We start from the raw sequence: 10,768 nt of genomic DNA, 5'->3' as shown, positions 1-10,768 counted from the left end.
TAATAGAAGGTACCGACTCATTTATCTCTGTTTTAAAAGTTCGTAAATAGAACCAGGAAGAACCAGCCATCTGGATCAAACTGGCATGTCTGATAGACATATGGAACAGAAGTTCTGCTGCCTTGTAAATTATGAGCAGCGCCACAAACATACAAGACCATCTGAAAATTATAAAACCATCTAAGAAGTAAATCCAACAAACCCCCCTTACTTAAATTCAACAATCTCTGGGAAAACCAAGCCAGAAAAACAGCTAATCGCATACGAGACAGAAGCAAATATGGAGACTCAAAAGCATTTCCTATGGACAATAGCAGGGCCAGACTCATCATACTCGGCCTTGGAAATCCACATCTGCAAAAGTTATATGTGCTGCAGCTTCAGTAACAAAAAAGATATAGAAGGGGTAATTCATAAAAAGTTTAGAGAATGAACCTGCTGGAAAGTACTGAGGGAGGCGAGGATAGATCCTCCAATCCAGACACTGTATTTCCTCTCTGGTGGAGCGACCACCTTGATCTTCATGCTGCTAGGAGCAAGTGCAGTTATCTCTTTGCTCATGCGATCGGCAATGCCAGGGAACATGGTGGAGCCTCCACTAAGAACAATGTTTCCATACAAATCCTTTCTGATATCCACGTCGCATTTCATAATGGAGTTGTAAGTTGTCTCATGAATTCCAGCAGCTTCCATTCCAATGAGAGAAGGCTGGAAAAGAACTTCTGGGCATCTAAATCTCTCAGCGCCAATAGTAATAACCTGACCATCAGGGAGTTCATAGCTCTTTTCTATGGAAGAGCTGCTCTTGGAGGTTTCCAACTCCTGCTCATAGTCAAGGGCAACATAGGCTAGCTTCTCCTTGATGTCCCTGACAATTTCACGCTCTGCAGTAGTGGTGAAAGAATATCCTCTCTCAGTGAGGATCTTCATCAATGAGTCTGTGAGATCTCGGCCCGCAAGATCCAATCGAAGGATGGCATGCGGAAGTGCATAACCCTCATAAATAGGAACTGTATGGCTAACACCATCACCGGAATCAAGCACAATACCTAGAAGAAAGTAAAAGTTTCAGTGGGAGAACATCTGAAGAAGATGAAAATTTAATAGCAGAAAAACTAATGAAGATACAAACCAGTTGTGCGGCCACTAGCATATAGGGAAAGAACAGCTTGAATGGCAACATACATGGCAGGCACATTGAAAGTCTCGAACATTATCTGTGTCATCTTTTCTCTGTTTGCCTTGGGATTGAGAGGAGCTTCAGTTAGCAGTACAGGGTGCTCCTCAGGGGCAACACGGAGTTCATTGTAGAAGGTGTGATGCCAAATCTTTTCCATATCATCCCAGTTGCTTACAATTCCATGTTCGATGGGATATTTCAAGGTGAGGATACCTCTTTTGGACTGGGCTTCATCTCCCACATAAGCATCCTTTTGGCCCATGCCAACCATGACACCAGTGTGACGAGGTCGGCCAACAATGCTTGGGAACACAGCCCTGGGCGCATCATCACCAGCAAATCCAGCCTAACAAACAAAAAAAGAAGGAAAGTCGGACACAATTGGTGCTATTTCCAGGCTACAACTTAGGTTGGAGCTTACCTTAACCATTCCAGTTCCATTATCACAAACAAGGGGCTGAATATCATCAACATCCGCCATCTTTTACAAACCTGCAGAATAACTGACATAATATGAGAAAGAAATCATGAATCCATTTAAAAAGAAAACAAAATCATACTCATCAGATCTGCTTTGTGAACACCCATGTGAATTAGAAAGTTACAGAGGAAGCAGTTATCTCGCAATTGCAATTCAAAGCAACATACCAACATATATATACTTAACTACACCGTTCTACACTTGTAATTTGGAATCTAAGTTGCATAAGAAGAGTAACCTAAACATTTCAAGGTGCAATTTACAACCTACACAAGCTAAAATCCATACCAGCAATTGATTGTATGAACATCGGCAGCCTGACATGGATTTCATCTCCAACAATATACAAATTAGCAAGTTACTAAAAGGAAACCCTTACTCTACACTATAAGAAAAAATCATGTCAATGATGAGTTTGGTATCTGAAACCATGTTGACAGATGTTTGCAAAGGTAAATTCAAAGCATGACTTGATGCAGGAGAACTACAGAGGCACCTGCATGAAACTATCCAACAAAATTTGATAAAGATCCAGTGTTTCACAACAGATCAGACTAATCCATACAACAACAACAACTGGGTTCCAGAAAATAACCAGAGAATCCATTAGTCTTTTATAACGTGCATGGGACCTCCTCATAGAAGTATATATAAGCACTTTTATCAGTCGTTTACTGATGAATTAAATGTTAATAATCTGTGTAAAATCAGCAAATCTGACGATAAACATGGGATCTCCTCATAGAAGTATATAAGCACTTTTATGAGTCGTTTCCTGATGAATTAAATAATAATAATCTGTGTAAAATCAGCAAATCTGGCGATAAACATGGAACCTCCTCATAGAAGTATAAAAGCACTTTTATCAGTCGTTTCCTGATGAAGTAAATGTTAACAATCTGTGTAAAATCAACAAATCTGGCGATAAATAGGCACAGTAGTTTATAGCATCTATCAAATTTCAAAAAGAAAAAAAAAGGAAATGAAGACGACAAACTAGTGCAACTAAACGTCCAACAAAATATAGGTTAGATAAACGCTTGAAGTTTTTCCCAGGGAAGTCGCAAGATATCATGCTACATACGCGATTCAAACAGGAGATAGTGGTAGCTCCAGATCCACCCTTGAAAAAAATAAATCTCCTAAAACAAGCCAAAACCCTCGCAATAAATCTGATCTTTCAAAATAAAGTAAGTCGCCTTATACCAAGGGCAAAATCAAATCATGCATCTCTTTTCCTAAAAGCAAAGTTATAGATCTACATTGGAAATCAAGCTCATCCGCTAAAAAACAAATCCATACTTCCCGATCATCCAAATATCTATGAAATTCATAACAACTCATTCAAAAGAACACAAACACCAAGATCTACCAAACGGCCCACCGAATTCAGTAAAATAAATCTAGATATAAACAAAAATCACAGATCTAGATTAGAGAAACCCTTACCTAAACAGAAGAATCTGACGAGGATCGATTCAAAGCCGCCTTCCTCCTCTTCTAGGTAGACCTTAAGCCCTCAAGACCTAGAAGCGAGTCCGTCGTCGGAGCAGACGAAAAGCAGGGCATAAATGCGAGGAAACTGGGCAATTTATAGATCGAGCGGTTGGTCAAATGAGAAGTGGAATCAGTTGTGGAAATAATTGAGCAAGACGGGCTTAGGCCTTAGGATTTCGGGCTCTCCTCCTCGTTAAGATCGCGGTCCGATCTTGAAGGACCACAAGGGCTCCACGAACTGGCATATTGGCCATTGGGCTTTTATTTAATTAAATAATTTTATTACTTGTTAAGCTAGTTAGTTAACTTTGCCACTTAGGGTATTTATTTATTTTTTAAATAGAAAAAATTGTATTTTCATTTAACATAATTTTAGCAAGAGAAGGGTTTTTTGGTCCTCTATTTTTTTTAAAATGTCAAAATAATCTCTGATAATATGAAAATATCCATTTGGTTCATTAACTCTTTTAGGTCCCTATTTAAAAAAGTCAAAAGATTGAAATAAAATAATTTTGATTTTTCATAAAAAATTAGAGTATCATTTTGATCTTTATCTCTAATTTTATATTATCTTAAAAATATTTTTCGCATGTCTATAAACTTTGAATAAAATAATAAGAAACTTTCTTCTAGTTATTATGGATCTTTCTCTATTGTGTCCTACTAATATTTCATTTAGAAGAGCATTTCTATTATTTTCTAAAGCAATTTTTTTGTACAAAAAATTTCTTCTCCCCTTTCTTTTCTTTAAAGGGAAGGTAAATTGTAAATGTTTGTCACATCTAAAGTTTGCTTAAAGTGGAAGACACAAAGGTGAAAGAATCAAAAGGGAAGCAAGTGTTGCAAAATAAATATTAATTATAGTTGTGCAAATAGCATAAACAAAATCAGAATCAAAGCCCAATCAACATAAAGAGCATGACGATTTACGTGGTTCGGCATATATGCCTACGTGCATGGGGAGATGCTAATTTCACTATAATGTGAAGAAAAATAAGTTACAATTGGCTATTTCAGCTCTTTTACATCCAGCACCACTTAGGCGGCCCTTATTTATAGATTTGAAACGCAAATAAAAGTAAAAAGTCAATCAATGCTTTCCTAATCAATGCATTAATCAAATTTTCAATGTTATGTAATAATCAGATCCCTAATTAATACACTAATGAGCCACTAAATTGCAATTGTTCGTGTTGAATGTTTGTACATCCTAAGATGTAAAGCATAAACTCTATGGACTCAAATTTTTTAGCACGCAACACATAATTTTTTGCTCAACTCTACTAGAGGAACAATTATTATGTCCTCTGATCGGACGTAGAGCTACGTTCAGCCGCCAATAACATGTCGCCACGTGCTTTTGCTCTCTACCGTGCGGCCCGACGACTTGACCCATACCGGAACCCGAGAATGCTATGTTCGCGTATTGCGATGTATTACTCAGTGTTTGCTCGGTATTGCTAGGTATTGCATGGCAATAACGAGAAATACCGCTCTGTGAAGACCAATATCGAGTAATACAGAGTTGTACCGAGTTTTTTAGAAAAACTCGGTACAACTCGGTATTGGTTATTATCAAGCAAAATCGACCAATACCTAGCAATACCGAGTAATACCGAGCAATACCTAGCAAAATCGAGAAATGCTGAGCCATCATGGGTCCGTTCCGGGTCGGGTTGTCGGGGCGCGCGGTAAATAGTGAGAACGCGTGGCGCGATTGTACTGACTGCCGAACCTACAGCTACGTCCATTTATCGGACCAAATAAAAGTTCCTACTAGAGAGCGTACAGAAAAATTTACCAATTAACACATAGTCTCCTTTTAGGAAACAAATATTTAATTATTAGATAATGTATTTACTACAAAATATGAATAAATGTATTTTAATTAGCAATTAAAAAACTATAAGCAAATTTTTACAAATCCATTATTGAGTGTCACATATATGTAGTGCAATGAAACTAAAAATAAAGCATTTTCACAAATATGGCCCATTAAATCAAGATAACCATCATATTATTTATCTCTTAATTTATCTAAATGATGTGACTAACTATTATTTAAAAGACTTTTCATCAATGAAAATGAAGTAATTATATATGCAAATATGTCTCATTTTAGAAAATTACGTGATTATTATTAGTCCAAAATCTACTTAATTTGTTTAGTCCGTTGCATATGATTAGCTCAAAAACTCAGCTTGATCTGGACCGTTCAAACTCACTTCTAATAATTAATTATTTGAGCGTCTATGATCTAATGATGCCTTTAACTTGCCCATAACTGACATGAAACGCTGTCCTTAATGTAGTTCATGATGGCAAACATACCTTTTTAATGTAATGAGAGTTGTCAATCGCATGACTTTATTTCAATTTCCAAATAATATATAATTGATTTTTTTTTTTTTTACTACTTTCAATAAAATTTGGTAATAAGAACTTATTTTTTACAATAATTTTTAAGAAAATAATTTTCTTTTCAACAAATTTACGATCATCTTTATAAAGAATGGTAGGCGTCCGAAATAAATTATAAGGGTTCGTTTGGGAAGGCTTTCTTACTTCTTGTAATTAAATTTTTGTACTAGAAAGCTAATTTAAAAAGCAGTAAGAAAGCCATCCCAAATGAAACGTTAGGCTTACTTTGTGAGAGTTTTCTTATTGTTTTATGAAGCAACTTTTAGTGCAAAAATTTTAAATTTTAAAAAAAAATAACTAAGAAATTGCTTTAATAAGTGGAAAGAAAGCCATTCCAAATAAATCCTTAGGCTTCTTTTAGAACAATTTTCTTACTGTTTCTTCAAATAGCCTTAAAAAGAACAAAATTTTAATTTTATACTAAAAAAATGTTTTAGGATGCAGTCAAAAAACAGTCCCAAATGAAGCTTTTAATTTATTAACTACTACATAAAGAAAAGGCAATTGTAAGATGATGTTTGAGGTTTTATTTTGTGAATTTTTTTTATTATGATCCAGGAATTAAAAACAAGCAATAAAAATTATTCCATGCTTAACAAAGAAACTGTATAATTTTTATAAAAATTATTATTTAAATAAAAGAAATTAATTATATATTTTTTTATAAAATTGACACAAAATAAATAAAAAAATTTTAAAAGTACTTAACGAGACAAATTTTAATAAAAAATAAAAAGTAGTACAATCCAAATAATTTAAAAAAATTAGAATGACGCCTACAACAACATGATTACTCAAATTTATTTCAGAAAAAAAATAAAAGAAATAGAAAAAAAGAAAATAATTTATATAAGCTAGTGGGGGGTGGCCTGGCGTTAAGGTGGGTCCGCCCATGATGAAGAAAAATTATTCATGTAGCTGACCCCATGTAGTGGGATAAGGATTTGATGTTGTTGTTATAGAACCAATTTACATGTATGTTAGGCGGTGATTCTAATTGAATCAAATCTATTTGGGCCAATTTTAAGATGTGGCGAACTTGGATTCGCTCGAGATCGGGTGTTCATGACCTTATAGGTCATACATGATACAAAAAAATTATAATTTTTCATCTCAAACAAGCTTTTGATAGTACCTCTACATGTACATTATGGCGAAAAAATAATAGATAGATGTTACTTACTGAGTAACAAAATGGAGATAAAAGAGAGGGAGAAGAAAATGAAGATGATGGAATAGAAATAGTTAATTTCTCCATCACACTGTCTTACACTTCTCTCTACATAACAGGAATAATAAAAAGTGGCCTATGGCAGCAAATAAGAACAGCTTAAGGAGAAATCTTGTAATACGAAATACTGAAGTACAGATACATTTTAGAAGAAAATTTAGCATATCCGTAGATAGTTCCACAACCTCAAACAAATGGAGCTCACATAACAGCAAGAAATAAAAGACAAAGAACACCTGAAGATTCTGAAGATATATAGCCAAGAATGGGAACTTAGAAGCATTTTCGGTGGACTATTGAGGGGCCTGATTCATCATACTCTCCCTTAGAAATCCACATCTGTAAATTTATGAAAATTTTAGTCAAATATAGTAACTTTATAGGTAAAAAACAAGATATTATATACTACTAATAGAACTTCATTTACCTGTTGGAAGGTGCTGAGCGAAGCAAGAATGGAGCCACCAATCCAAACACTGTATTTTCGTTCAGGTGGTGCAACAACCTTAATCTTCATGCTGCTGGGTGCAAGGGCTGTGATTTCTTTGCTCATACGATCTGCAATTCCAGGAAACATAGTTGAGCCACCACTAAGAACAATATTGCCATACAAATCCTTCCTGATATCCACATCACATTTCATGATTGAGTTGTATGTGGTCTCATGAATGCCGGCAGCTTCCATGCCAATCATCGATGGCTGGAAGAGAACTTCGGGGCAGCGGAATCTCTCGGCGCCGATTGTGATCACCTGACCATCAGGCAACTCATACTGCTTCTCCACAGCAGAGCTGGTCTTGGCTGTTTCCAGCTCCTGCTCATAATCAAGGGCAATATAAGCAAGCTTCTCCTTCACATCTCTAACAATTTCTCGCTCTGCAGTTGTGGTGAAGGAATACCCTCTCTCTGTAAGAATCTTCATTAAAGCATCAGTGAGATCCCGACCGGCAAGATCTAACCTGAGGATGGCATGTGGAAGGGCATATCCTTCATAAATTGGAACTGTGTGGCTCACACCATCACCAGAATCAAGCACAATACCTGTCGATATGAAAATGGTTAGTGACTCGGTGCAATAAGTTCGAAAAAGTTTGATAAGAATTGGGTTACAGAGATAGATACGAACCGGTAGTGCGACCACTGGCATAAAGGGAGAGAACAGCCTGAATTGCAACATACATGGCGGGAACATTAAAGGTTTCAAACATAATTTGGGTCATTTTCTCTCTGTTGGCCTTGGGGTTCAGAGGGGCTTCAGTAAGAAGCATAGGGTGTTCCTCAGGAGCAACACGGAGCTCATTATAGAAAGTGTGATGCCAGATCTTCTCCATGTCATCCCAGTTACTAACAATACCGTGCTCAATCGGGTACTTAAGCGTGAGTATACCTCTTTTGGACTGAGCCTCATCACCTACATAGGCATCTTTTTGGCCCATACCAACCATGACGCCGGTGTGGCGAGGTCGGCCAACAATGCTAGGAAACACAGCTCTAGGAGCATCATCACCAGCAAATCCAGCCTATATGATGAAAAGAGAAACAAATATAGTATGTTATGTTTATTTGTTTATCACTGGGATATAGATGTCTTCATATAAAAAAAGTGAGAGACAATAAAGTCCAGTTTGATTTCAGAGCATCAAAGCTAACCTTCACCATTCCAGTTCCATTGTCACAAACGAGAGGTTGGATCTCCTCACCATCAGCCATTTTTCAATTTCTTCTAGAAAATATGATTGCAAAGTCAGAACTATGATTCTAAATAGGGAGAAGCAATCTGAATTAACTAATTGTTGAGAAATAGGGGAAAAACAATTCAAACATCAAGAGCTAAAAAGAACAGGAACAAAAAAGAAATTCAATGTATTAAAACATATAGAATTTTATGTAGATTTACTCATTTGTTAGTTATATCCTATTCCCAAAGCTACATAGTTCACTATAATTTTAATAGTGAAACTTACAATCTAATTTCTCATTAAAAAACAAAGGAACACAGCCAAAATACAATAAAATTTTCATTAGGATCAATGACTAAATCTACGTAGCAAATTATTTTGTTGGGCAAAAATTAAGTTCCAAACTTAACACTAACCACTTGTTAACAATAATCTCATGTTTTTGGGCTCTTCACTACATCCTTAGCTGTTTTCAGCAATAATTTCTATATATATAGTAGACAAGAGTATAATATAAGAAGAAATATACATGAAACGAAATGAAACACAAAAATTTCTAGGAAACAAGGGAAGGTCATCAAACAACCGAACTTTGGTTCTATCAGGCCTACATTGTTATAAATCATACAAGGCCATTAAGAAAAAAAAAATCATTTTGATCCATTTGGACCTTGGATCTAACAATTACACACGACAACAGCAAGCTTCCGCACACATAATCTACCATTCAAACTCTACCTGAAAAGAGAAAAACCATACTAGATCTCCAAACTCCAAACTCAAAACATGAAACAAAGCGGCTTTTCATCGAAAACGTGTAAATGCGCAGAAACGAAATAAAAGAAATTCACGATAATTCCAAATCAAAACATGGCAGATTTATAAGCAATCCCCAAATCGACAAATAAATTCCATATCAGTTCAATCACTTTCCATTAATCCAAGCCTAGATAAAGTTCTTAAGCGAATAAATGCACCAGCATTGCTCACCTAACTCCAATCAAAAGAAATGAGAGCCAACCTTTTCTAAGGGAATGCGGACAGGCTAGCGGATCTTCTCCTTATCGAAGGAAAACAGGAAGATGGAAAGCCGCGGGTAGACAAAGGAATTGAGGAGGAGGAGGACCTCTTATATAGCGCGGCCGATGGGAGAACTCAGATCGGGGTCGGGGCCTTCGCCATCGCAGATTTGCGAGATTTGGGCCCGCTGTTGCTTTTCGAACAGCGAAGATTCGTTAACGACTCAATGATGCCGTCGACCTGTCCCGCGTTTGTTGATGGAGAAAGTGAACGAGAAAAATAAAATACAGTGATTTTACATCTACACCATTTAAATCTTTATATTTATTTATCTAATATTTTAATTGCATTTAAGTATATTCATAAAAATACATTTTACTTTAAAAATTTTAAATATATTTTTATGTGATTTAATATTTTAGATATTATATAAATAAATATAAAAATTAAATGTTAGTTATATAAATTTATATTTGATATGTCATTAAAAATGATCTTAATCTTGCACAAATCTCGAGATATATTTATTAAAAACTTTTAAAATTAAATTCAAGATCATCCAAAATCCAATTTCAATAAATTTATAATTAAATTGAATGTTTCAACGAGATAAATCCATTGTTATCAAAAGTGACCCAAACTAAGTTAAATGGGCCTAGATTGAGCAGTTGAAACGCAATTGAAAACTTTAAAGCATTCATTGTATGAATAAATGATTTTCAAATTTGACATTCTTACAATCAAATTGAATGTATAGATGAGATAAATCCTATAAACCCAAGATCGCATAATTCTGACATCATTAAAGATTTGGTTTCATATTCAAGAGAGTTATGAGGCTCAAAGGATCCCCAAACATCATCACATATGTTTGTGTTAAACTCTCTCTCTCTCTCTAATACATGTTCCAACATGAAATAATAAAATTTCATGATATATATATATAAATATCTAAAATGATCAATTTTTATTTCGCTTGAAAATGCGTGCACATGCCTGTCCATTTTAAATGTTTAGATAATAACTTTATAAATATATAAAAAAATATTTTGAACTCACTTTGCTTATTAAAAAAAGTTAAATGTTATAATTCAACTATGGAAGCATTATAATTGATGACCTAATTTATCACCTTTATAAATATTTAGATCTTGATGAAATATAAAGGGGAAAATAAAAGGATACTTATTAGCAATAAAATTTTATTTGACATAATACTCATTAATGTAATGATAATTTTTATCATTTTTTTTTTTTTT

At 34.9% G+C, this 10,768-nt stretch overlaps 2 protein-coding genes across 5 annotated transcripts; both read right to left on the bottom strand.

Moving 5' to 3' along the window:
- On the bottom strand, positions 1 to 3,274 carry LOC110111141 (actin-7). Of its 2 annotated transcripts, none has more exons than XM_020842888.2 (5): positions 3,111 to 3,274; positions 1,602 to 1,683; positions 1,133 to 1,526; positions 436 to 1,049; positions 1 to 354 (listed from the first exon to the last, which is right to left on the bottom strand). In XM_020842888.2, the coding sequence occupies exons 2-5, from the start codon at positions 1,659 to 1,661 to the stop codon at positions 289 to 291; spliced, it is 1,134 nt and encodes a 377-aa protein (XP_020698547.1). In that variant the 5' UTR covers positions 1,662 to 1,683; positions 3,111 to 3,274; the 3' UTR covers positions 1 to 288. The 2 variants fall into 2 exon arrangements, with proteins under 2 accessions (XP_020698547.1, XP_020698543.1); XM_020842884.2 differs by having other exon boundaries at positions 1,602 to 1,672; positions 3,111 to 3,273.
- Positions 3,275 to 6,810: 3,536 nt separating this feature from the next.
- LOC110111150 (actin) lies at positions 6,811 to 9,752 on the bottom strand. Of its 3 annotated transcripts, none has more exons than XM_020842905.2 (5): positions 9,480 to 9,752; positions 8,461 to 8,533; positions 7,937 to 8,330; positions 7,238 to 7,851; positions 6,811 to 7,149 (listed from the first exon to the last, which is right to left on the bottom strand). In XM_020842905.2, exons 2-5 carry the CDS (start codon positions 8,518 to 8,520, stop codon positions 7,084 to 7,086), a joined length of 1,134 nt encoding a protein of 377 aa, XP_020698564.1. In that variant the 5' UTR covers positions 8,521 to 8,533; positions 9,480 to 9,752; the 3' UTR covers positions 6,811 to 7,083. The 3 variants fall into 3 exon arrangements, with proteins under 3 accessions (XP_020698564.1, XP_020698556.1, XP_020698573.1); XM_020842897.2 differs by having other exon boundaries at positions 9,511 to 9,752; XM_020842914.2 differs by having other exon boundaries at positions 8,461 to 8,530; positions 9,511 to 9,752.
- Between the last annotated feature and the right edge of the window lie 1,016 nt (positions 9,753 to 10,768).

The sequence above is a fragment of the Dendrobium catenatum genome, unplaced genomic scaffold (assembly GCF_001605985.2).
Source record: "Dendrobium catenatum unplaced genomic scaffold, ASM160598v2 fragScaff_scaffold_621, whole genome shotgun sequence".
NCBI classification, from domain to species: Eukaryota; Viridiplantae; Streptophyta; class Magnoliopsida; order Asparagales; family Orchidaceae; genus Dendrobium; species Dendrobium catenatum.
Note: the sequence above shows the minus strand (reverse complement) of the source record. Positions and strands in the feature narration are given on the sequence as shown.

Bases quoted from the DNA above. Each gene is read 5' to 3' on its own strand.
- LOC110111141 (XM_020842888.2), bottom strand. From the start codon at position 1,661: ATGGCGGATGTTGATGATATTCAGCCCCTTGTTTGTGATAATGGAACT. The intron at 1,527-1,601 runs GTAAGCTCCAAC...TTTGTTTGTTAG, and splicing joins ATGGAACTGGAATGGTTAAG to GCTGGATTTGCTGGTGATGA. The intron at 355-435 runs GTTCATTCTCTA...TAACTTTTGCAG, and splicing joins CCCTCAGTACTTTCCAGCAG to ATGTGGATTTCCAAGGCCGA.
- LOC110111150 (XM_020842905.2), bottom strand. From the start codon at position 8,520: ATGGCTGATGGTGAGGAGATCCAACCTCTCGTTTGTGACAATGGAACT. The intron at 8,331-8,460 runs GTTAGCTTTGAT...TTCATCATATAG, and splicing joins ATGGAACTGGAATGGTGAAG to GCTGGATTTGCTGGTGATGA. The intron at 7,150-7,237 runs GTAAATGAAGTT...ATAAATTTACAG, and splicing joins CGCTCAGCACCTTCCAACAG to ATGTGGATTTCTAAGGGAGA.